The 24,716-nt window shown below is 41.9% G+C and overlaps 1 protein-coding gene across 2 annotated transcripts in view; it reads right to left on the bottom strand.

Annotated features, from left to right (window-relative positions):
• MSH3 (mutS homolog 3) overlaps positions 1 to 24,716 on the bottom strand; it is a 179,010-nt gene that overhangs the window by 54,181 nt on the left and 100,113 nt on the right. For both annotated transcript variants that reach the window (XM_045020759.1, XM_045020760.1), the window contains exons 15-19: positions 16,600 to 16,768; positions 9,513 to 9,577; positions 7,628 to 7,744; positions 4,112 to 4,219; positions 1,594 to 1,708 (exon numbers count right to left, since the gene is read on the bottom strand). In XM_045020759.1, the coding sequence (XP_044876694.1) occupies positions 1,594 to 1,708; positions 4,112 to 4,219; positions 7,628 to 7,744; positions 9,513 to 9,577; positions 16,600 to 16,768 (574 nt within the window). The remainder of the gene's footprint in view (positions 1 to 1,593; positions 1,709 to 4,111; positions 4,220 to 7,627; positions 7,745 to 9,512; positions 9,578 to 16,599; positions 16,769 to 24,716) is intronic.

Raw genomic sequence — 24,716 nt, 5'->3', positions numbered from 1 at the left:
TACTCTGACAACACTTTAAAAGCTGTTGCAAATATACCAATATTAACTGCCAATATTTTTAAGTATTCAGTTCTATAACTTCGTCAGTATTTAAAAATGTGTCCGGTGATTAACACAGACTTAATTCCTCTCCTAATAAAGAGTCTAGAATTCTCATAAATAATCCAAATTAAAAATAGAAATTAAGTGATATCTCTGTTTCTGTACATGAAGAAAGAATCATGGTACTTATAGGACTCCCATCATCATCATATCTGACCACCACCCAAATATTTAAAAATGGATATATCTCTATTTCCTATTTCCCAGCCTGTAGAAGAAATAGCTTGTTTACACAAAATTTGTTTTGAAGTAATAAAACCAACTTTTAGGTTTGAAGTCCTATCATAAACTTAATACATAAGAAGAATAGTTCATGAATATTTTTAAGAGGAGATCAAAGGAGGAGGAGACATGTTCATGTTATGGCCCTGATAGAAAGGCTCTAGCAATAGTTTCAGGCAGGTAAAAAACACAGTTGAAGGCATTTCTGCAGGCATAGTCTCCTGATAATTCAAACTGTTTTATTTGAAATAGAAGCATTTTGATGAACTAGGTTCCGACCCACCATCCACAGAAAAGTAACAAGAGCTGGAAACAACACTAGAATCAACACTGATTATGCCAGTATCACCTGGATTTTATCCATTGCTTCTGTATTAGTTGCTAAATTATAACATTAGAACATGGCTAACAGAAAAATGTAAGATTATTGAATAAAAAACCAGATTTTTTGGAAATACCTTTTGTAATTAGTTCTGAGTTGCAGAAGATTTTTTTAATGTTCATTTTACACTGAAGCAACATACAACACTTTGATATCAACATTCTATAATAGCTTTGAAAAATAATTAATATGTAAATGTATGCAATACAAAGTAGAATATATTTTACCATAGAAACAGCTCCATATCAACACCTACCATAAACATAGAAAAATAAAGTATGCAAAGGCAGCTGATGTTCAGAAGTAGGTTGAAAGTATTTATTTCTGTTTGTACAAAGCAGAAGTGTAATATTACAAAAAAAAAATTGAGGTGAATATTTAGTGGCAAGGATTAAAAGACCTTGCAATTCCTGAGATTTTAGTTTCTCAGAACTTAACATGTCCCTTCCCCCAGCCAAAATCATAATAGATACATTTCTCAGAAATATCCATATAAAATAAAAATATGATCGATTATTTTTCTGCATTAGCTGTATGTTAAGCATTATTACAAAATATTTGTATTATGTTCCTTAGAATGACCACATAAATTCCAGTTTTCCCAACCCTAATCATACTGTCTTTTGAGGTCACCTCTTCAATTTGTTTGTGCCATTAATCTGAATGATGCTGTAGAAGTGTGCAACTGACTGTTTGAAATCAGAAAAACGTTGATAATCTAGCCATGTGGTAAAACAGATGTGGACATGGATTCAAGAGAGATCTTTTGAAATGCAAGCAAGCCGCCATCTGTATAATTAAATTATTTATTTAATTTCCTGGACCAGAAGCAAATTCTAGAATCCTTCCTTTGACTAATATTCAATCCTTCATAGCCCCATACTTACGGATAGGTTGGTGCTGTTTGGAACATACTGATCTTGTTCTCCTAGCAATACATCAATCACAGGGTGTCTGCCATTTTTTATAACTATTTTTTTCCCTTTATCTTGCACAACTGGTCTGCACAAAGAAGTAGATGTCAGTACACTGTTCATTACATTTAATTATTTAGGAATATCATGATGAAATCTTAGGGAAGGCATTCTAAACAGCATACAGATATCTTTACAATAAACCATAAACAGATGAAAAATGAATTCTAGTGCAGAGTTGTGCAGAATCCATGATTCTCACACAGACAGCAGATGTGTGGGTTTGCGAGACTTTTAAAAAGAGGTGTAAAACATTATGGGATGCAGATAAAATTATGGGATGGAGAAAACTGCATCCTGGCACACTGAAATCATGTTCCCAGTCACTCCTGCTCAACTCATTTGCTCCCATGAAGCTCTCCAAACCATTCCCAAAACACACTGCACTAGATGGTGGCAAGTTGCACAGTGGGATAGTTACCCATGGTGCACTGCCCTGTGCATTGATGCAAGCGCTTCTAGTGAGGACATGCAACACCGACACAAGGAATGTAAAGTGGACATGCAAAAGCGATTTAATTACTGCGGTGACTGTATGTTAATGTAACTTAGGCCTGGTCTAACCTACAGAATTAGACCTTGACCAAGATAAGCAAAGTTCTCAAAGGTCCAAAAGTGATCAACATTAGAGAGAGTTCACTTCACTTACACGACACACATTTAAATACACTTCCAAAGGGCTCTTTTTCCTAAAGCAATTTTGTGATAGCTTGCAGGTGAAGCCAGCTCACGGATTTATCCATTTACCTATAATTTATTGCAGCTTAATAATATTAAGTAAAATATATTTTAATTGTTTAAATATCCAACTGTTAAGATATCTCACAATAGCATTATTATTTATTCCTTCAGTATGACTAGGGAAAGTAGTCTATTGAAAAGATTTCAAGTGTATACCGAATTCTAATTGTAGAATGTTTAAAATATTTTGGAAATCAAGTTAAATTATGTAACAGAAAATTATTTAGTTAAATACATTTTTGTTTTACTGTTAGTTGTTTCCACTAAGCTTTGTATGTACTTCTGCATAGGAAAGGCATTTGAGAAAAGTTTTATGTGGGTATACAAACCATAAGCCATCAACAGAAGGAAAAATTTGTGGGCTGATAAATATTAGAACTAATAGTTTGGAACACTTAAAGCTCTCATATAATCTGTGGAAATCGTCATCTGCAAATTTTTTTTTAATAGAAATGTTAGTACTAAAAAGAGAGACTTTTTTTTGTATTCTAAATATAATAAAACAGAACTATACGAATTATAAGAACAAGTGAACAAAATTCTCTCTTCATATTTACTCAGCTTTACACCTAAGTTTCCTCTAACCTGCACAGCAGGCTATAAAGGGGCTCACAGGAGTGCAGCAACAGGGGCCTGGTGGGGAGGGGAGCAAGCTGGGGCGTGCAGGCCAGAGCTGCTGTTGGCCTCTTCCCTGGTCCGGGAGCTCCTGCCAGCGGGGAGAGGGCCCCAGCCCCAGGACTGCTGCAGGTGGGGAGAGGGCTGGGAGGACTCCTCTGGCCCCAGCCCCAGAGCTGCTGCCAGCAGGGAGAGGGCTGGGTGGAGTCCTCTGACCCTAACCCCAGGGCAGCCTGCACCCCAAATTTCTCATCCCCGGCCCCACCCCAGAGCCCACACCGCCAGCTGGAGCCCTCACCCCACACCCAATCCTCTGCCCCAGCCCTGAGCCCCCTCTCGCACCCCAATACCCTCATCCCTGGCCCCACCTCAGAGCCTGCACCCCCAGCTAGCTAGAGCCCTTACCTCCCTGCACCCCAAGCCCTACCCTCTGCCCTCTCCCACACCCCAAACCCCTCATCCTGGCCCACCCCAGAGCCCTCTACCCCAGCCCTGAGCCCCCTCCCAAACTCCAAACCCCTCGGCTACACCCCTGCCGCATATCACTTCCATATTGGTGCACAAACAAAATTCATTCTGCACATGGATATAAAAGATTTGCAGGAACACTACTTTACACCAATATTGAAATCTTTAGCAGAGGTGTTATTTGGTATGTCAGCTGAGGACTACTAAATTGAAAGACTGAAAATTGATCAGCACTGCAGACATTTCAGGACCTACTCCCCGGAAGCATAAAGCTTTGGCCCCATCCCCTACACAGATTTAAACAAGTTTATTTTGACACACTGTGAACACGTCATTTGAAGACAATGGAACTATGCACGTATGAGTAAATTGTTGTTGACAAAATGCAAGTCTTTCTAAAAACTTTTCTGTCTTTGCATTATGTAATTTAGATGGTAAACTCATCAGGGTTGAGACCATGCCTTAGTCTACGTTTGTAAAACAATGCTGAAACTTATAGCACTAGCAACATTTATCAGTACATTTTATTGTTCTAAGTATGTCAGATCAAAGCTTATTTTAATATTCTGCCTTTTAAATCAATAAACAGCAGTTTAAAACTGATTACCTGCAATAGGCTCCTTGTTTAGCAACCTTGGCCAATGAGAAAATGCAGTCAACAGTTGCTAGGTGACTAACCGCCTTCAACACAGAGTGATAATGTTCACTAAAATGACTATATATGTATAGAAGGGAGAAAATAATGAATTAAATAAATAAATAATTTCATATGAATCCACATGTATTGTCAAAATATAGCCTTTCCTTGGCTCTCACGGGGCTCTTATGGTATTAAAATTGCACAAAAATCAAATCTCCCAGCAGTCTGTCAAACTTATAATGTGAGAACTCAATCTTAATCATGATGAACTTCATATTCATAGTGTAACCCGGTATTTTTTCTGCACATTAAAAGGAAGGCAAAATGAAATTAATTAGCTAGTATATAAAGGATCTGCAGCTGATCCCTGCTGCCTAATGGACTCTAAAAAATGTTCCTGTTTATCACAGTGGCTGACTGAACTCTGTCACTCACTTCAACTGTAAGTTATCGTAAGAAAAAAATAAAAAAAGTGCCCTGACACAGGAGCTCTCCAGGGTCTCTTACAAAATGAGGCTCTTCACCATGGAAAGTTCATACTTTCATTTCCCTTTCTGAGTACAGTTCCTTCAACACATGTATGAAGTTAACAGAGGCAAAAGACAAAGTTTTCAGTAGACTCTCTCCCTTAGCCTTAATACATTTCTTCCCTTTCCTGTTAATTAATTTACAGTAGGAAAATTTAAAGGTATCTACAGTTCTACTTGTAAAGTTGGAAACATAAGGGAAATACAAAACAGGGTAACTCTGATTTTCCCATCTCTATACTGCTCTAGCAACAATTTGTGGGAAATTCACCAACGTGGAACTCAAAAAATTAAAAATGGATCATAAAAGAAAATATCTAAACTCCACAGATGAGAACCAAAGTTAAGAGGCTTAAGGCAAAAAGGATGTGAATCCAATCACTGTCCAAAGAGGTTTAAGCCAAAAAGTTGGAAGAATAACTTTTAAACTAGGGCTGTCAATTAATCGCAGTTAACTCACATGATTTACTCAAAAAAATTAATCATGATTAAAAAGTTAATCGCGATTAATCACAGTTTTAAGTGCGCTGTTAAACAATAGATTACCAATTGAAATTTATTAAATATTTTGGATTTTTTTATATTTTCATATATATTCTATTCTGTGTTGCAATTGAACTCCAAGTTTTTTATTCAAATATTTGCACTGTAAAAATGATAAACAAAAGAAATAGTAATTTTCAATTCACCTGATACAAGTACTGTAATGCAATCCCTTTGTTGTGAAACTTACAGATTTTTTTTGTTACATAACTGCACTCAAAAAACAAAACAATGTAAAACTTCAGCGCCTGCCAGTCCACTCAGTCCTACTTCTTGTTTAGCCAATCGCTAAGACAAACAAGTTTGTTCACATTTAGAGAAGATAATGCTTTTGTGTATGCTAAACATTCATGTGCCCCTTCATGCTTCAGCCACCATTCCACTGGACATGCTTATGACACTTGTTAAGAAAAGAAAGCGTTAAATGTGTGACTGACTCCTTGCAGGATAACTGTATATCCCCTGCTCTGCTTTACTCACATTCTGCCATATATTTCATGTTATAGCAGTCTCGGATGATGACCCAGCACATGATGTACATTTTAAGAACACTTTCACTGCTGATTTGACAAAATGCAAAGAAGGTACCAATGTGAGATTTCTAAAGATAGCTACAGTTCTCGACCCAAGGTTTAAGAATCTGAAGTGCCTTTCAAAATCTGAGAGGAATGAGGTGTGGAGCATGCTTTCAGAAGTCTTAAAAGAGAAACACTCTGATGCAGAAACTACAGAACCCGAACCACCAAAAAAGAAAATCAACCTTCTGCTAGTGGCATCTGACTCAGATGATGAAAATAAACACTGCTTTGGATTGTTTTCGAGCAGAACCTGTCTTCAGCATGGACGCATGTCCCCTGGGATGTTGGTTGAAGCATGAAGAGACATATGAATCTCTAGCACATCTGGCACATAAATATCTTGTGATGCTGGCTATAACAGTGCCATGAGAACACCTGTTCTCACTTTCAGGTGATGACTGTAAGTAAGAAGTAGGCAGCATTATCTCCCTATTTGTCTTAGTGATTGGCTGAACAAGAAGTAGAACTGAGTGGACTTGTAGGCTCTGAAGTTTTACATTGTTTTGTTTTTGAATGCAGTTATGTAACAAAACAAAAAAAAAGCAGGTAGCACTATCTTCTGCAAATGGAAACACTTGTTTGTCTGAGCAATTGGCTGAACAATAAGTAGGACGGAGTGGACTTGCAGGCTCTAAAATTGTACATTGTTTTATTTTCAAATGCTCTTTTGTTTGTACATAATTCTACATTTGTAAGTTCAACTTCCATGATAAACAGATTGCACTACATATTTGTATTTGGTGAATTGAAAAATACTGTTTCTTGTGTTTTTTTTACAGTGCAAATACTTGCAATCAAAAATAAATATAAAGAGAGCACTGTACACTTTGTATTCTGTGTTATAATTGAAAATGTAGAAAACATCCAAATGGTATTCTGTTATTGTTCAACAGTGCGATTAATCGTGCAATTAATTTTTTTAATTACTTGACAGCCCTATTTTAAACTGCTATGAAATTCAAAGCCCACTTTTGATAAACAAAGAACAATTTGAGTAAACTCTACCTAGATATAAAACTTCCATCATATGCAAGTAGTGAGGGGCAGTATTACTGAAATAATGTTTCTAATGAAAGCACAGTTATAGATAATAAGATGGTTAAAATCCAAGATGTATGCTTGCAGAGAATCTGAACAATTATCTGAGACACTGACTGTGGATATTCTGAACATCCTCAACACAGAAACGTATCAATATTATTATATGTTACAGCAAATTATGCCTTAATTCTTCAATAATTAAACACTTAATGATGAACTCAGGCAGTATTTTAATATACTATAATGTCTTAAAAGGACAGTCAGCTTAAAAATCGTACATTACAAATGTCTTTACCTATGTCACTAAAAACATTTATGACTATTAAAAGTGAAAAAATATTAAAAATTCAATTTGCTTGTTACAGTGGATGACCTTTTGTTTTCTTTTTCAGTTACTTTGAACTTGAACAATAAAATCAATAAAGTCAGTTTTACTTTCTTTTTAAATCAGTTGCCTTTCAGGTCCTTAATGCTGCAATATTTAGGTTTAAACATAGCTCCCCAGTATTTGATTTGTTTAAAAACTGATTTCATTGGAATTTAAAATACCGAGGAAACATTCCTGTTAGTCTTAGGTTTTACAAAATCTTATTTTAAGAGCTTTAAATTTAGGACCATCTTTTAGTTTAGTTTCTCATAAGGCAGTCTACAAGAAATCTAATCAGCAATTTCTTCTTTTCATTTTGCGAAACATTTTCTTCTCTTGCTTTCATAGCTAGAAAAACAAAAACAAAAACCCAAAACAAACCAAAAACAAAAAACCCATCAGATTCTACTTTTCATTGTAAACTCACTCTAAAAAATTTAGCCATTCAGCATTGCAGTCAAGGACTAGCTGCTCCCGGAGCTGATTCAGATGTCGGTAATTTTCTACAATAAAAGGAGAGTGGAAACGGCTGACAGCTTTTGTGCTAGAAGAGAAAAAAATGCCAAATAGGAAATCAAGGTTACTAAGCAATCAATTATGCCATCAATGTGGAAAATTAGACTAGTTTTCTTATTCTCGGTGATCCTTGAAAATAAATAGATATAAAAAAATGCATATTCTATTATTGCAGTGCTGAACTCTGTTGATTCCAATAATCTTTATTGTAAGTAAAGTACTTGGTTACTATGGTGCAGTCAGTGCAGAAAGCTTTTGAAATACATTTCAGAATGTAATATAAATGGTCAAAGAGCATGGCATACAATATTCTGCTTAGCAACAGAGGTTTATCTTCTTTTAAAAAAGCACAAATCGGTGACTTTTTGTGACTAACAGTGATTGTACTCATAACAAACATCAAAGAATTTCACAATGATGACCTCACTGAGGAAGACTTATTGGTAGTTAGTAAACATAGGCTGTGTGTTGCATGAATGCTGGTATGATTTGGGATACTTTTTAAAAAATTAAAATCTCTTTTTTGACATTAGCACACATTATCTTGCAAGTTACCAAGTTATAATGTATTGTTTAAGACCTGAGTTATGGGCTACTGTATATACCAGAGGTAGGCAACCTATGGCATGCGTGCCGAAGGCGGGACGCGAGCTGATTTTCAGTGGCATTCACACTGCCCAGATCCTGGCCACCGGTCCAGGGGGCTCTGTATTTTAATTTAATTTTAAATGAAGCTTCTTAAACATTTAAAAAATTGTATTTACTTTACATACAACAATAGTTTAGTTACGTATTATAGACTTATAGAAAGAGACATTCTAAAAACGTTAAAATGTATTACTGGCACGCGAAACCTTAAAATAGAATGAATAAATGAAGACTTGGCACACCATTTCTGAAAGGCTGCCGACCCCTGGCATGTACTTTTCTTATTGTTGCTCTTCCATAAACCAATATCCAAACAGCACATAACGGGAGCATGCCTTATTACGCCTATTACTGGGTTAGATAATATTAAAGAATATTATCCCTCTCTTGATTACCTTGACCATTCAAGTGCTAAGTGACCTTGCTAATCATCTGTGCAATTGTGATCACATATTACATTTTTCATTTTTAAGGTGCTCAACACGCTATTTAAATAATACATCAGAAGTCAGAGAAGGAAAAAGCCAACTAGATCATCCAGTCCATCCTCGGCTCATCAACCAGAAACCCCACACCCCACCCAAATAGCTAAAGCAATTCTTATGTAACATAATCAACAAAGCAAGCAAGGAGTGTAAAATGACAATTTAATGACAATAACTTCATTCAGATACACAAATGTCATATCTTTAGATGGCTACGGTTATAGCTCTGAATAAATAAATATAAAACCCACCATGATTATGTGAATAGGGTACTGTGTGTGCATGTATGTGTATACACACACATATGCATAGCATATATATTATGGAATACAAACAAATTAAGAAAAATAATTTGCACACAAATTTCTATTGAGGTGGGTTTTGGGGGGGGGGTTTCAGGGTCAAGTACAATATTATTGTTAAGGCTCTATCCTGCTAAACATTTCTTCCAGGAACTCAACTTCCCAGTATTTTATAGACTTTACTATAACAATATAAATTAAAGGGTTGGGGTTTTTTTTGTTTAATTGCTTTTTTAAACTGTTTAAGATTGGGCAAATAGAAAAATATATACTATCTACATTTTAATAATAAAAGAAGAATTATATTATAGTTCTCTCTATGTGCTGGAAGAAAACAAAAATTAAAGACATTTTTACATACCTACCAACCTTAACCCAATCCGAGGGTACAGAGGATAAGAGTGAATTCTTGACTTCTATCAGAAACTAAAATAAATAAAAAAATTTTACACTTTAAAGATGTCATTATTAGACTATACAACCAAGTTCTTCATATACAAAAATGTCTGTGTGCAAGGATTATTATTTGACTCCTGGTAGAGTTCACAATTATGATAAACTATGTCCACATGCTTAAAAAGACACAGCTGAGCCCCAAATATATTCAAACTGGGGAGATTTTGAAGAAAACATCCTGTATGCCTGGGGTCTCCACAAACAAGTTATCTTTTTTCATTCTCCCCTCACTTCATTCTCCCATACAGAAAACAAATCCCTTTTCTCTGAATACCTGATGGCCATTAACTAGCCAGAGGCTAAGTTCCTGCATAATCCATGCACACAGTTATTTCTCTCAATACAGTGGATTTATGCAAGTCCTTTACTCTGACTGGCTACTGCAAATGCCCCTATTCTGACTGGATACTGTGTTTAGAAACCCTCAGTGATAGGTCTACAACTAACAGGGATTCATAAACTCCTGACCATCTTCCCACTCACACTAACCTGAAATATCAAATAGAAAGTAATCTCTCTTTAAATTGGATTCTAAGTAGGAGTCTTCCACCAGGGTAAATGAGGAGTTGGGGAAGCAATGCATTCAGAAGACAGGGTTTAGTGTGGGTAATGGGGTAAGGAAAGTGTCAGAAACTGAGGCAACTATATTTGCTGTGGGCATGGTGACTGAGAATTAAAGGGAGTGGTCAGGGAGTGTGCAGAAATTCATAGGAGACAAGTACAGCATGGGGGTAAAAGGAAGAAGAGAACATTTCAGTATAACAACTTGAAGCTGTGTCCTCTTAACCCAATGACAACTAGAGCTGGTTGGAAATTTTTCAAAGGAATGTTTTTCCACTGCAGAATGCCAATTCATTGAAATCAAAATGTTGCTGACTTTTTTCATGACAAAAAATAGACAATATATGAAGTGACCTTCTCCCGCACTTTGGTTTCCTCCCTTCTCCCCACTACATTCTCCTCCTCCTCTCCAGTTCACAGATGCAGAAGATTCTCGTCTGTACTTCTCCTCTAGCCTCCCCACTTGCACCAGGGACCCCAACCCATCCCATTCTCATCTTCTCCCATACTCTTCTCTTAACCTATGGCCCTTTCCCCTAACAATACAGACATGCTTTAGTCTCCCCCATCTTAAAAAAATCCTTTCCTTAACTCCCCTTGCCTCTCCAACCACCACCACAACTCTCCCTTCTTTTCACTCCTAAACTCACCAAGAACACAAAGTGTAGAGTGCTCACTTAATATTATTTACATTACAAATATTTGCTCTGTAAAAAAGATGAACAACCTAGAAGTCGAAGCATGAAGGGGCATATGAATGTTTAGCATATCTGGCACTTAAATACTTTGCGACACCTGCTACAACAGTGCCATTTGAATGTCTGTTCTCACTTTCAGGTGACGAAGTAAGAAGCAGGAAGCATTATCTCCCATCAAACCCATTTGTCTTAGCGATTGGCTGAACAAGAAGTAGAACTGAGTAGACTTGTAGGCTCTAAAGTTTTACATTGTTTTGTTTTTTAATGCAGTTATGTAAAAAAAATTCTACATTTGTAAGTTGCACTTTCATGATAAAGAGATTGCACTACAGTACTTGTATGAGGTGAATTGAAAAATACTATTTATTTTATCTTTTTTACAGTGTAAATATCTGTAATCAAAAATAATAACGTGAGCACTGTACACTTTGTATTCTGTGTTACAATTGAAATTAATATATTTGAAAATGGATAAAAACACCCAAAAATATTTATAATAAATTTAGATTGGTATTTTATCATCAGTGCAATTAAAACTGCGATTAATTGCAATTAATTTTTTAATCGTTAATTTGTTTTGAGTGAGTCACTTGAGTTAACTGTGATTGACAGCCCTACAAACAATGTATGTTATACAATTAATTAGATACCAGCACATACTACTTTGGTATTTTTAGTCAATTGTTTCCTAAATGAAATACTATCAGATTGTTGGGGCTTTCTTGAAAAGAGACAGAGACTTTTACACTTCATAGTAGTATATTATTATTTATGCTATGCCAGGAATGGTATTTTCTAAATAAGAACACAAGGTCACTAATTCCAAAACTTTACAATTGAAACTAAATTATCACACCCAGAAAAAATAAGTTATGGGTCAAGGGAGAGATATGGGAAAGAGTAGGTTAGAACAGTGAAGATTATGTGGAATATTTATTGTTACATATTGTGTGACCCATGTTAGTTATTTTTTAAAAAGTCAGTAAGTGAGATAGACTTGAGAAAGAAGGGAGGCGTTCTTAGATGAAAGGATTCAGCTGTAAAAAGAATTTTCAGCAGAGATTAGATTAATACACAGTCCGACCACCTTTAGGACATGCGGCAAGACTCCCCTATTTGATAAAGCTTTTCCACTATAACCACTATGATTTAGATAACCAACCTTCCCCACCTCATGAACACAACCCAGCAATCACCCCAAACACAGCCTCCTGTAATCAGGGAAAGAAGAACAAGAACAGAATACTCCATGAAGTCTACTATGGACACACTACACAGCTCTGTTTACCTGGGAAGAATTTAGATACTACAATTGTCACTATAAAATCCCTAAAATAGATTCATTAGATAATGAGATAGCTGCAGGTAGGAGCAACGCTGTGTAGGGGCTTGAAAGTGAAGACAGTAAACTGCTTCTAACAGCAATAAGGTTGCTGGTATGCCAGTTTTACAGCTTTTTTAAACAGCTTGCCTCCTGATTAACTTCAATATACTGATATGATGGAGCACTGCAATCGTCCCATACTCTGTCCATATTTATTATCTAATGAACTCATACAGCCTACAATCACCAAATTAGTCAGTTTGTGTTCCAAACACATGTAGCAAGAAGTGAATGTAGAGATTTCAAGATCTCCTAGAAAATATTGAATGCTAATGCTTTTTCATCCTTTAATTCTTCGCTCAATCAGATAAGAACTTCCAGTATTTTATTAAATAGTAGCTGAAGCACTGCTTATGCCATACAGGAAGCAAATAGTTGCCAGATGCAGCAAATACTTTCTAATCCTTGCATGAAACAAACATTGCTGCTATCACTAACTGGACAGCCCTCTGTTCTGTTTTGTGCCTAAAATGATTTGCATTAGAGGTCTGGAAACAAAAGATTAGATAGATATGGGTGTAACTTCATGTGTTGTGGAAAAATACATCTGCCAAATGGAGCTTTATCTGAATTCCAAGAGGAAGTTACCACAAAATTTACGTCAATAGGAGTTGTGGACACCTACTGCCTCTGAAAATCATGTCCCATGCTTAGGTTCTTAAGTATGGCTTTAGAAGCCACTCTTTAAGCACCTGGTTTATAAACTTTTGGCCTGTGGTTCTCTACAGGATGATGCGTTTTCTACCCACGACCCCCTTGTGGGGTGAGGAAGGAACCAGTTTTTAAGATTTTGGCAGCTCATCACTGGCCAGGGGGGTCGGAGGCTGAGGAGGTGAGTGGGAGGGCAGTGGTGGGGGGTGAGTATGCGAGCCAGGGGGCGGGGGGGTTGAGAAGGCAAGCAGGTGAGCATTGGCGGGGGGGACAGGTGAGCTGGCGGCAAGGGAGGAGGGCTGAGGCGGCGAGCGGGAGGACAGTGGCGGGGGGGGCAGGTGAGCCGCGGGGGAGGGGGAGGCTGAGGAGGCGAGCGGGGGGGCAGGTGATCCAGCAGCAGGGGAGGGGGGCTGAGGAGGCGAGCGGGGGATGGCAGGGCTGAGGAGACAAGCTACGAGTCGCTGGCTGACCTGTTCTACTGATCTGGTCTGGCTCCCATCCCCTCTCCATGGGCTGCAGCTGTCTGGAGGTGCTGCCTTCCACGCCTTCCTCAGTCACGCCTCATTCATTCAACAGGGAAACTGATTACAAAGTGGGGGGAAGATCTTATTCTACTTCTAGCAAAAAGACATTTTTCTTTTACCTTAATTATACTACCTTAGGGGCTCACTAACACATATTACCAAGGTTCAAGACCACTGTTTCGGCGGGGTGTCACTGAGAAAGGAGAGTTTGTTTCCACAGGGCGGGCGGCGCTTGGGGCAGGGGTGTTTCGGTGGGGGAGGGGGCTGGGTGGCATTGGGGGGGTTGTGTTTCGGGGAGGCTGGGAGAGGGTTCGGCGGGGTCAGAGGGGTTTCGGCCTTCAGCTGTTTTCTTTGGAGTTATATGGCCCTCACCACTTTACGAGTTGTGCAAGCCTGATATAAAAACTGGAAAGGATCCAGAGGCAAGCAGCAAAGATGATCAAAGGGATGGAATTCAAGCCATATGAGCAAAGGCTAAAGGAACTGGGAATGTTTCGTTTGGAAAAGAGGATGTTAAGGGGGGACATGATAGCAGTCTTCAGATACTTGAAAGGCTGCCATAAAAAAGATGGGGGAAAGTTGTTCTCTCTTGCCATAGAGGGAAGGACAATGGTTTCAAACTACAGAGTAACAGCATTTTGGGCTGTATAAGTAGGAGCATTGTCAGCAGATCCAGGGACGTGATCATTCCCCTCTATTCGGCATTGGTGAGGCCTCATCTGGAGTACTGTGTCCAGTTTTGGGCCCCATCCTACAAGAAGGATGTGAAAAAATTGGAAAGAGTCCAGCAGAGGGCAACAAAAATGAGTGGGGTGCTGGAGCACATGACTCATGAGGAGAGGCTGAGGGAACTGGGATTATTTAGTCTGGAGAAGAATGAGGGGGGATTTGATAGCTGCTTTCAACTACCTGAAAGGGGGATCCAAAAAGAGCATGGATCTAGACCAGGGGTGTCCAAACTACGGCCCGCGGGCCAACTGCGGCCCGCGGGTCAGTTTTTATTGGCCCGCAGCAAATTCTGAAAATACAGTTAAACCCTGTTATCTCGACGGCGGGCGGGGACAGGCAGGGACCGGGTATGCGGGGGCGGGCGGACAGGCGGGCGGCAGGAGAAGCCGGGACCAGGTAGGTGGGGCAGGGACCAGGTATGCGGGGACGGGCGAGCGGGCGGGGACAGGCAGGGACCGGGTATGCGGGGGCGGGCAGGCGGTGAAGCGGAGCCGGCGGACGGGCGGGCGGCGAGGCGTAGCTGGGCGGGCGGGCGGCAGGCAAGCCGGGACCAGGTATGCGGGGCCGGGCGGGCGGGCGGGGACAGGCAGGGACCGGGTATGCGGGGGCGGGCATGGCTCCCTGGTTCTCCCCCATTTCCGGTGCCGGTGGCTCGCCCCCAGCCTCTCCCCCGCTCTTCCCCCTCACCCGCAGCCTCAGCTCGCTTGCGCTGCCAGCGGCGCAATGCTCTGGGCAGTGGGGCTGTGAGCTCCTGGGGCAGGGCAGCTGCAGAGCTGGGCCTGACCCGGTGCTCTGTGCTGTGCGGTGGCAACAGCGTGGCCTGGCTCCAGCCGGGTGGCGCGGCTGTAGCACCGCCAGCCACCAGTGCTCCAGGCAGTGCAGTAAGGGGACAGGGAGCAGAAGGGGTTGGATAGGGGGCAGAGGAGTTCAGGGTGGTGGGCAGCGGATGGGGGTGTGGATAGTGGTTGGGGGAGGAACACGGGGTTGAATGGGGGCAGGGATCCTGGGGGAGCAGTCAAGAAGGAGAGGGGTTGGATGGGGCCATCGTCCCGGGGAGGCCGTCAGGAATTAGAGGAGGGGTTGGATGGGGTGGCGGAGGTCCAGGGGTGGTCAGGGGACAGGGAGTGGGGGGTGGTGGTGGTGGATGGGGCAGGGGTCCCAGAGGAGCTGTCAGGGAATGGGGGATGGGGGTTGGATGGGGGAGGAGTCCGGGGTGTGTGTGCAGATAGGAGGTGGGGGCTGGGCCACGACCCCTCCCCTAACCGGCCCTCCATACAATTTACGAAAACCGATGCGGCCCTCAGGCCAAAAAGTTTGCCCGCCCCTGATCTAGACTGTTATCAGTGGTACCAGATGACAGAACAAGGAGTAATGGTCTCAAGTTGCACTGGAGGAAGTTTAGGTTAGATATTAGGAAAAAGTATTTCACTAGGAGGGTGGTGAAGCACTGGAATGGGTTACCTAGGGAGGTGGTGGAATCTCCTTCCTTAGAGATTTTTAAGGTCAGGCTTGAGAAAGCCCTGGCTGGGATGATTTAATTGGGGACTGGTCCTGCTTTGAGCAGGGGGTTGGACTAGATGACCTCCTGAGGTCCTTCCAACCCTGATATTCTGTGATTCTGCGATTCTACAGGATAGCAGATTTAGATTAAATATCAGGAAAAACTTCTTAAGTGTAAGAACAGTGTACCTAGGGAGGTTGTGGAGGCTCCTTCATTGGATATTTCCATCTGTCTTGGATGGTTTAGACACAAAAAATCCTGCATCTTGGAAGGGGATTAGACTAGATGACCTTTTCTGTCTCTTCTAACCCTATGATTCTACTCCCCCATTGGTCTGTGTATACCCATCTCTTGTCTTATACTTATACTGCAAGCTCTCTGGGACACAGATCATATTTTTGTTCTGTGTTTGTACAGCATCTAATACAATGGGTCCTGGTCCATGGCTAGGACTCCTAAGTACTACAGTAATAGAAATAATAAATAAAAGAGAATGAGAGAAGAGGGACAAATTACAAATTTACAAATTTTTACCAGTTCTTTAAAGATTATTTTTCTTTTCTGTGCTTCCTAGTTCAATAAAAATATCCCAGAATATAAACATCAATGCAACCATGTTAAGAGTCTCTGGAAGCAAAGTACTGAGGGAAGCAAACTACTCATGAACCAAACTGAACTGCACTAAAAAGAATTCCATCCCCCACAAAATGGGGGAGACACTGCAAAGACAAAATATCCATGGTGAATTAAATAAAAAAGCAGTAAGGTAAGGACAATATTACTAAAAATAACAAGACAATGCATCCCAACGACTTCTTCTCACAGCCAGAATTGTTTTTATCTAGTGACATGGTTTAATTAATCTTTCAGGTAAATGTAAGTTATTTTGTTGGCATCCACTGGTAGGAACATATAAATATCACTTAGGTCATTTTGTGTATTACCTCTTGTCCTGATACTGTAACATACTCTGCAGAAGGGTTCTTTATCATTTGTCGTATTTCTTGCAGATGAAATTGGATCTGGGAAATCACCTTCTGAATGTCATCCTTCTGCTTTCTGATAGTAGGGAAGTCTGTAAGATCCTTGAACAATTGGGTTTTATCTCCAGTTCTATTTATAGGAAACAGAAAAATGGTGTATTCCATAATTCTACTGTTTTGGCATAATTGTTTATTTCCATCAATAAACACAAGTTATCTGGTACCCATATTGTTTTGAGTGCACCATATTATGTATTTGCCCCTCTCTCTTCTTTCAAAATGCATAAAACGTAACTTCACAAGGAGAAAAACATGCATTCCAGAGATATGGTCTCAGTGAAAGAGTATACTACACTTATAAATTACACACAGAATAAAGCCACCCATGTTAGTTTTTTTAAATCAAGCACTCAAAAGTTAGAAAATGACAGAATGAAGGAAGCTGCCTGTGCAACTTTATTTTGGCCCCCTTGTGCGTATGACTTTGATTACATGATCACATACCATTTTTCCACCTTAATAATAAGTCACTACCATCCCCACCTATAATAGAAATATTTCTAATTTTAGAACAAATACAAAAATATAACCTTCTGATTATGTCATAGCATAGATGCCACGTTTGTAATCTGATAAGAGATAGAAAAGCTGCTAGCACACCAGTAGGATAGCTTCTGGGTTTTTACAGACCTAGAGAAGGCATATAATAAAGTGGACAGAAGGATGCTCACACCAGTTCTGCGAAAATATGGAGTGTCTGAGGATTTAGTAACTATGGTGAATGCCCCATATAGATCACCTACAACAGTAATCAGGACATGTTTTGGGACAACACACCCCTTTGAAGTGAAAGCGTATAGTATATAGAGTGGTATAAACAAGTCATTGTCTGCATGAAATTTTAGTTTGTACGGACTTTACTAGTGCTTTTTATGTAGCCTGTTGTAAAACTAGGCAAATATCTAGATGCGTTGATGTACCCCCGGAAGACCTCTGTGTACCCCCAGGGTTTAACTAATTGTAGTATATAGAAATAGTGTAGTCATTTAAGTAGTTTGTGAACTCTGTAGTGATGCTCACTATTTTCTAAGTTTTAGAAGTCACTAGAAACGACTCAGCAGTCTGCATTAAGCTAGGCCTTGTATATTTACATATAGCTAATTAACATGATTATTTGGGAGCCAACTGTGCCAAATTAGTGTTGTCTTATTATTTTTGTTGTGTAGTGAGAAAAAGATACAATACTCATCATAACGTTTTTTATATCTGTAACACAAAAACCAGCTTTGATAAATTTAGCCTTTTTTCCTGTTCTTAATTCATCTAACAGTCCTATAGACTTCGTCATTTGTAACTATCATATCATTTCTGAGCAAACATTACAGCTGGATTTGCAACAAATTGGCTGAATTTTGCTTTTTGTTGATTTTTACATGCATACTGCATATCGTATGTTTACTAAACAAGAAAACAAAATAAAAATTGGGGTAATATATTGGCCAGACCAGAAATAAAGGTTAATCTGTGGGAATGGCACATCCTCTTCTCTTCATAGAGAAATAATGGTTGCAGGAATGTGTCACTGGGGTGACAATATATATTTTGTCACATACAGCCTGTCAAACCCAAGCTCCTTATTCAAAAAATTCATGCACGATATGTAAGTGGGGTGGGGGTGTGATATTTGGCAGCATATTGCACAGAACAAAGCTTTGGGATGGGGAGTGATTTATTCCAGTTCTTTCACAACAGTCTGAAAGTCACAGGGACATCTCATTTTGTCATGTACTCAGTCATTCAAAACCCAGCTCCTTATTCAAACTCCATATACAATAGTGGAGATGGGGTGGAGGAGTGACATGTAGCAGCATATTGCACAGGACCAAAGTTTTGGGTTGGTGAGCAGCATGTTCTAGCTCCTGCAGTCCCTGGGATGTGTCACTTGGGGGTGACCCAAGACTTATTTTGTCATGTTCAACCAGTCAAAACACATCTCCTTATTCAAGCCCTATGTACAATATGGAAATGGGATAGGGGTGTGACACATGGCAACATATTACTGAATGAAGCTCTGGGTCAGCTAGGGTGACCAGACAGCAAGTGTGAAAAATCGGGACGGAGGTGGGAGGGTAATAGGCACCTATATAAGCATCATTCCAGGTTTGCTGGGTAAGTGCATAATGGGACGTAAATGTGTGGACAGATGATCAGGTAGCAGTTCTACAGATCTCTTGGATCAGCACCTGAGCCAGGAAGGCCGCTGATGTTGATGTTGCACTCTAGTTGATTTGACTGCTACCGGTGGAGGCACTTTCACCAGCTCACAGCAGTAGCGGATGCAGGCCATGATCCAGGATGAAATCCTTTGAGCAGATACTGGACGACCTTTCATCCTTTCTGCCACTGCAACAAATAGCTGTGTTGACTTGCGAAACAGCTATGTCCTGTCAATTTAGGGGGAGGGATAGCTCAATGGTTTGAGCATTGGCCTGCTAAACCCAGGGTTGTGAGTTCAATTCTAGAGGGGGCCATTTAGGGATCTGGGGCAAAAATCTGTCTGGGCATTGGTCCTGCTTTGAGCAGGGGGTTGGACTAGATGACCTCGTGAGGTCCCTTCCAACCCTGATATTCTATGATGTAGGCCAGTGCCCTCCTGACATCCAGGGTGTGCAACCTGTTTTCCTCTTCCAAATTATGAGGCTTCAGGAAGAAGACAGGTAAGTATAAGTCTGGGCTGGTATGAAACTGGGAAACTATCTTGGGCAGGAATGGCAGGTGCGGCAGCAGCTGGACCTTATCCTTGTAGAATACCGTACAGGGCAGTTCTGAAGTAAGTGTCCTGATCACAGACAGCCTGCGGACAGACATTACCGCAACCAGGAACAAAACCTTCCAGGAGAGAAGGAGAAGGGAGCAGGAAGCCAGAGGCTTGAAAGGAGGCCCCATGAGCCTCGACAGCGCAAGATTCAAGTCCCAGGGTAGGACAGAGTCCCAGACATGAGGTTAGAAACACTCCAGACTTTCAAAAACCAGGCCATCATGTTGTGAGCAAAGATGGACCTGCCTTGGAACGGAGAGTGGAAAGACAAAATAGTGACCAACTGGACCCTGATCGATGACAGGGACAAGCCCAGGACCTTGAGGTGCAGAAGATAATCCAGGATCACCTGCAGCGAGGCCTTCTCAGACCAGATAAGTCATTCTGAAGCCCAGCACATGAACCTTCTCCACTTAGCTCTGGTGGAGGACTTTCTGCTGCCAAAGAAGACCTATTGAACCCGGGCCAAGCATTCCCACTCTTCTGCATTCAGCCATGCAGTACTCATGCTGTTACGTGCAACACTGCCAGATGCAGGTGCAGAAGACTGCCAGGGTTCCGGGACAGCGGGTACGGCCAGAGCGGTAGTTGCAGTGGGGCAGCTACCAAAAGGTCCAGCAGCATTCTGAACCAGTGTTGGCGAGGCCACTGGGGGACTATTAGGATAACCTTCACCCTGTCCTGTTTGATCTTCATGAGGACTCTGTGGATCAACGGCACTGGCGAGAAGGCGTACATCAGGGCCCCTGATCATGGGAGCAGGAAAGCGTCTGATAGGGATTCCCGTCCATCCCCCAGAGCGAACAGAACATGTGGCATTTCCCATTCTGACAGGACATGAACAAGTCCACCTGGGGAGTTCCTCACTTCCAGAAGATAATACTGACTGCCTATCGATGGAGCAATCACTCGTGGCGAGATGAGACGGTCCTGCTGAGATGATCCATCAAGACATTCCCGGTGCTAGGCAGGTGCATGGCTATCAGATGAATGGCATACCACACACTAAAATCCCAAAGGCAGAGAGCTCCTTGACAAGGGGCTGAAGACCTGGAACCACCATGCCTGATCATAATACATTGCAGTGGTATTGTCCGTCAGGACCTGCACCACCTTGCCCTTCAGGTGGAACAAGAAAGCCTGGCAGGCCAGGCGAACCACTCTGAGATCCCTGACGTTGATGTGGAGGGCCAGATCATCCCGCAACCAGTGGCGATGGGTGCTCAGCTCGCCCAGGTGGGCACCCCAGCATCACAGACCAGAGTCAGCGATGGGGACGGGGTCACGAAGGGGACTCCCTCCAACACCAACCTGGGGTCCAACCACCAGTCCAGGGATGATCTGATGTGGTTTGGCACCCTCACTACCCGGTCCAGGTCATACCTGTTGGGGATGTAGACCAACACCAGGGGCCGGAGATGGAGCCAGCCATGACTGACCACATATGTAAACATGGCCATATGGCCCAACAGCTGCAGGCAGGCATGAGCTGTGGTGAGCAGGTGGTTCTCTACGTGGGAGATCAGGTCCAACATGGCCTGAAAACACGCGTCCGGAAGTAAGGCTCTGGCTCGTGTGGAATCGAGAACCGGCTCAATGAACTCTGTTTGCTGGATGGGCAATAAGGTGGATTTTTTCTTGTTTATTAACACGCCCAGGTCATAGCAAGTGGAATGCACCAGATCGAGGCTCCTCTGCACTTGCTCCCGAGACCTGCCCTTAATGAGCCAGTCGTCGAGATATGGGAAGACCTGGACTCCTCGACATCTCAGATAAGCAGCCACTGACGCCATACATTTAGTGAACACCCTGGGGGCCAAGGAGAAACAAAGGGAAACGCCGTGAATTGAAAATGATGCCCAGCCACTATGAAACGGAGGAAACGTCTGTGACCTGGGAATATAGGAATAAGTGTCTGTCAAGTCAAAGGCGGCATACCAGTCTCCCGGATCCAGGGAGACCATGCAAAACTTCAACTTTTTGAGAGGCTTGTTGAGGCGACACAGGTCCAGAATGAGTCAGAGGCCCCCTTTCGCTTTTGGGATTAGGAAATAGCAGGGTGACACCTGGCTAGAAAAGGTTAAACATCCTGCAAAATAAATAACCCTCAAAAGACATGTGGGGAGATGATGTTTGTGGTTTTGTGTATTTACAGATGTATGAATAGGGTGGACAATGTAATCAACAGTCCCTGTCTACGCTGTATTCGAATATCATTTAAATGAATTGTAAACACGGGATATCTCAGTATTCATCTCTCTTTGAAATGTACTGTGAATGGTGGAGGAACAAGTAAATGGCCTTATGTTAACTTGTATAGCTAAGTACCAGTGATGGACCCCCTTCAAAGTCATCCTAATTACCTTTTGATCACCGAGGAAATCACAACTTGTCAAAGAGGACATGAAATTATATAAAAGATCCTTGGCTTATGATTCTGTCATCTCAGATCTGCTTAGACTTCATCAAGGGAAGTTTGAGTCACAAGAATGAGATCCAAGTTATGCTGGTATGCCCTGAATATGAGATTAGGACATTGGACTATGACCTATGAACTGAATTCTAAAGGAACTCTTTGCAACTACGAAGCTCACCATCTCTGCTATGAATCTGCACTTCAATGAACTCATGTCTGTATGTATACTGATCTTTTAACCATACTCTCTCTCTCTCTTGTTTTTTAATACATTTTAGTTTAGTTAATAAGAATTGGCTGTAGTATGTAAGATCTGAAACATTCATTAACCTGGAAGGTAATGTGTCCAATCCTTTGGCATTGGTAGAACCTTTCCTTTTACATGATGAAATAAGATTTACAGAAATTTTCATCATATATAATGCGGGTACTTGGATGGAGGCCTGAGGCTGGACTATTTTAAAAGGACCTGTGTTATCTGGACTTCTGAGTAACCAGTAAGGTAATCAAAAAGCTGTTTTGTGCTGGCTTGGTAAATCTAAGTATTGGAATATCCACCAGCTTTTTGGGGTTTGGCTGCCCCATTCTTTGCAGTTCACTCTAATTGAGTGACCACAGCTGGCTCCCCACTAGGACCCTGGTCACAGGCCCCCTTTTGCTTTCAGGATTAGGAAGTAGCAGGAATAGAACCATTTCCCTTCCATGTCCCGAGGAACCTCCTCCACTGCCTACAGGTGTAGGAGGTTCTCACCCTCTTGGACAAGGAGATGCTCATGAGAAGAGTCCCTGAAGAAGGATGGGTAGGAAGGGACATCCGAAAATTGCAGGGTATAGCCCTGAGACATTATATCCAGCACCCAGTGGTCGAGGTGACCTGCGACCAGGCCTAACAGTAGGGATGAAGATGGCTGAGGAAAGAATAAGGTGGATCTGGGGAATTGACTGGGGTGTCACTCTCAAGGTCACCTTCAAAATGAGCGCTTCTGGTCCCTGAGCTGCTTTGCCGGGTTGGACTGCGTGGGTGAGCGGGAGGAGGAAGGGCAGCGACGACTAAAGCTCATGTCTCTATCCTTTCTCCTTGCAGGCCACCAAGGCCTTCGTGCCATGGGCGGCCGGAACAGCTTCCGTGCAGACTGTGGCATATGCATGCCCAGCGAGTGAAGGGTGGCCCGAGTGTCCTTCAACCCATGCAGCCTCGCATCCGTTTGTTCGGAGAAGAGACCATTTCCAAGGAATGGAAGGTCCTGGATCGAGGTCTGCATCTCTTGGGAAACGCTGGCGGTCTGAAGCCAGGAGCTGCGCCTCATGACCACTGCTGCCACAACCACCCTAGCCTTCAAGTCCACCACATCCCACACCATTTGGAGGGAGCACCTAGCTGCCATGGTGCTTTCCTCCACTATGGTGCCAAATTCTTGGGCCAGACTTTGCAGGAGGGACTCCTTAAACTTATGGAGGGAGTCCCATAAATTAAAATTGTACCTGCCCAAGAGGGCCTGATGGTTCACCACCCGGAATTGGCAGTGGAATAAATTTTTCTCCCAGAAAGGTTAAGTCTTTTGGCCTCTTTATTTTTGGGAGTTGAACTAGTGTGCCCCTGCTTGTCTTTTTCGTTGGCCACAGAGACAACTTGCGAGCCTGGAGGTAGATGGGTATAAAGGTACTTGAACCCTTTGGCCAGGACGAAGTACTTCTTTTTGGCCCTTTTGGAGATGAGAGTGATGGAAGACGGGGTTTTCCAGAGGGCTTTGGCAATTTTCAGGACCACATCATGCACTGCCAGGGTAGTGGCCGAGGACATTGAAGAAGGTGTCCACTTAGTCCGCCATCTCCTCCATCTGTAGGCCTAAGTTCTCAGTCACCCGTTGAAGCAGGACCTGGTGTTCCTTAAAATTGTCCAGCAGGCTGGCCCTCGAGGGTCCCCCACCTACCTTGTCTGGGGATGAGGATGATGACTGAACCACCATGGGAGGATCAGGGGCATCATCCCCCATGGGGGAGGGGAGGTTTAGTCTCTACCCCAACCTCTGAGTGGGTCTGTCAGGGCTTCCTCCCCACTCTGAACTCTGGGGTACAGTTGTGGGGACCCACATGAAAGACCCCCTAAGCTTATATTCCATCAGCTTAGGTTAAAACTTCCCCAAGACACAAATTCCTTTCCTTATCCTTAGATGGTATTGCCGCCATCACTAAGTCCAAACATTCAGGGAGGGGCCACTTGGAGCCCTATTCCTCCCCAAAAAATATCCCCGCAAACCCCTTCCCCATCTTTCCTGGGGAGGCTTGAGAATAATATACCAACCAATAGGTTAACAAAGTGAGTACAGACCAATACCTGTATTTAAGGGCACTGAAAAATCAATCTGGTTCTTAAAAGAAGAATTTTATTTAAAAAGAAAAAAGTAAAAGAATCACACCTGCAAAATCAGAATGGAAGGTAACTTTACACGGTAATAAAAGATTTAAAACACAGAGGACTCCCCTCTGGACTCAACTTTACATTTATAAAAAACAGGAGCAAAACTACCTCTTAGGATAGGGAAAATTCACAAGCTAAACCAAAAGATAATCTAACGCATTTCCTTGCTTTACTTACAATTTTTGTAATCTTAGATGCTCATTTCAGGTATGTTTTCAGGAGATGTTTTTTCCTGCCCTGGTCCCGCTGTCTGTCCAAAAGGGCACAAACGAAGAGAGCACAAACAATCCCCTCCCCCGCTCAGATTTGAAAGTATCTTCTTTTCCCATTGGTCCTTCTGGTCAAGTGCCAACTAGGTTAACTGAATTGATTATCCCCTTACAGGTAAGGAGATTCTGTACCTCTGGCCAGGAGGGATTTTACAT

Source organism: Mauremys mutica, chromosome 6, assembly GCF_020497125.1.
Source record: "Mauremys mutica isolate MM-2020 ecotype Southern chromosome 6, ASM2049712v1, whole genome shotgun sequence".
Classification (NCBI taxonomy): domain Eukaryota; kingdom Metazoa; phylum Chordata; order Testudines; family Geoemydidae; genus Mauremys; species Mauremys mutica.
The sequence above is the reverse complement of the archived record's forward strand: the minus strand, read 5'-3'. Positions and strand labels throughout refer to the sequence as shown.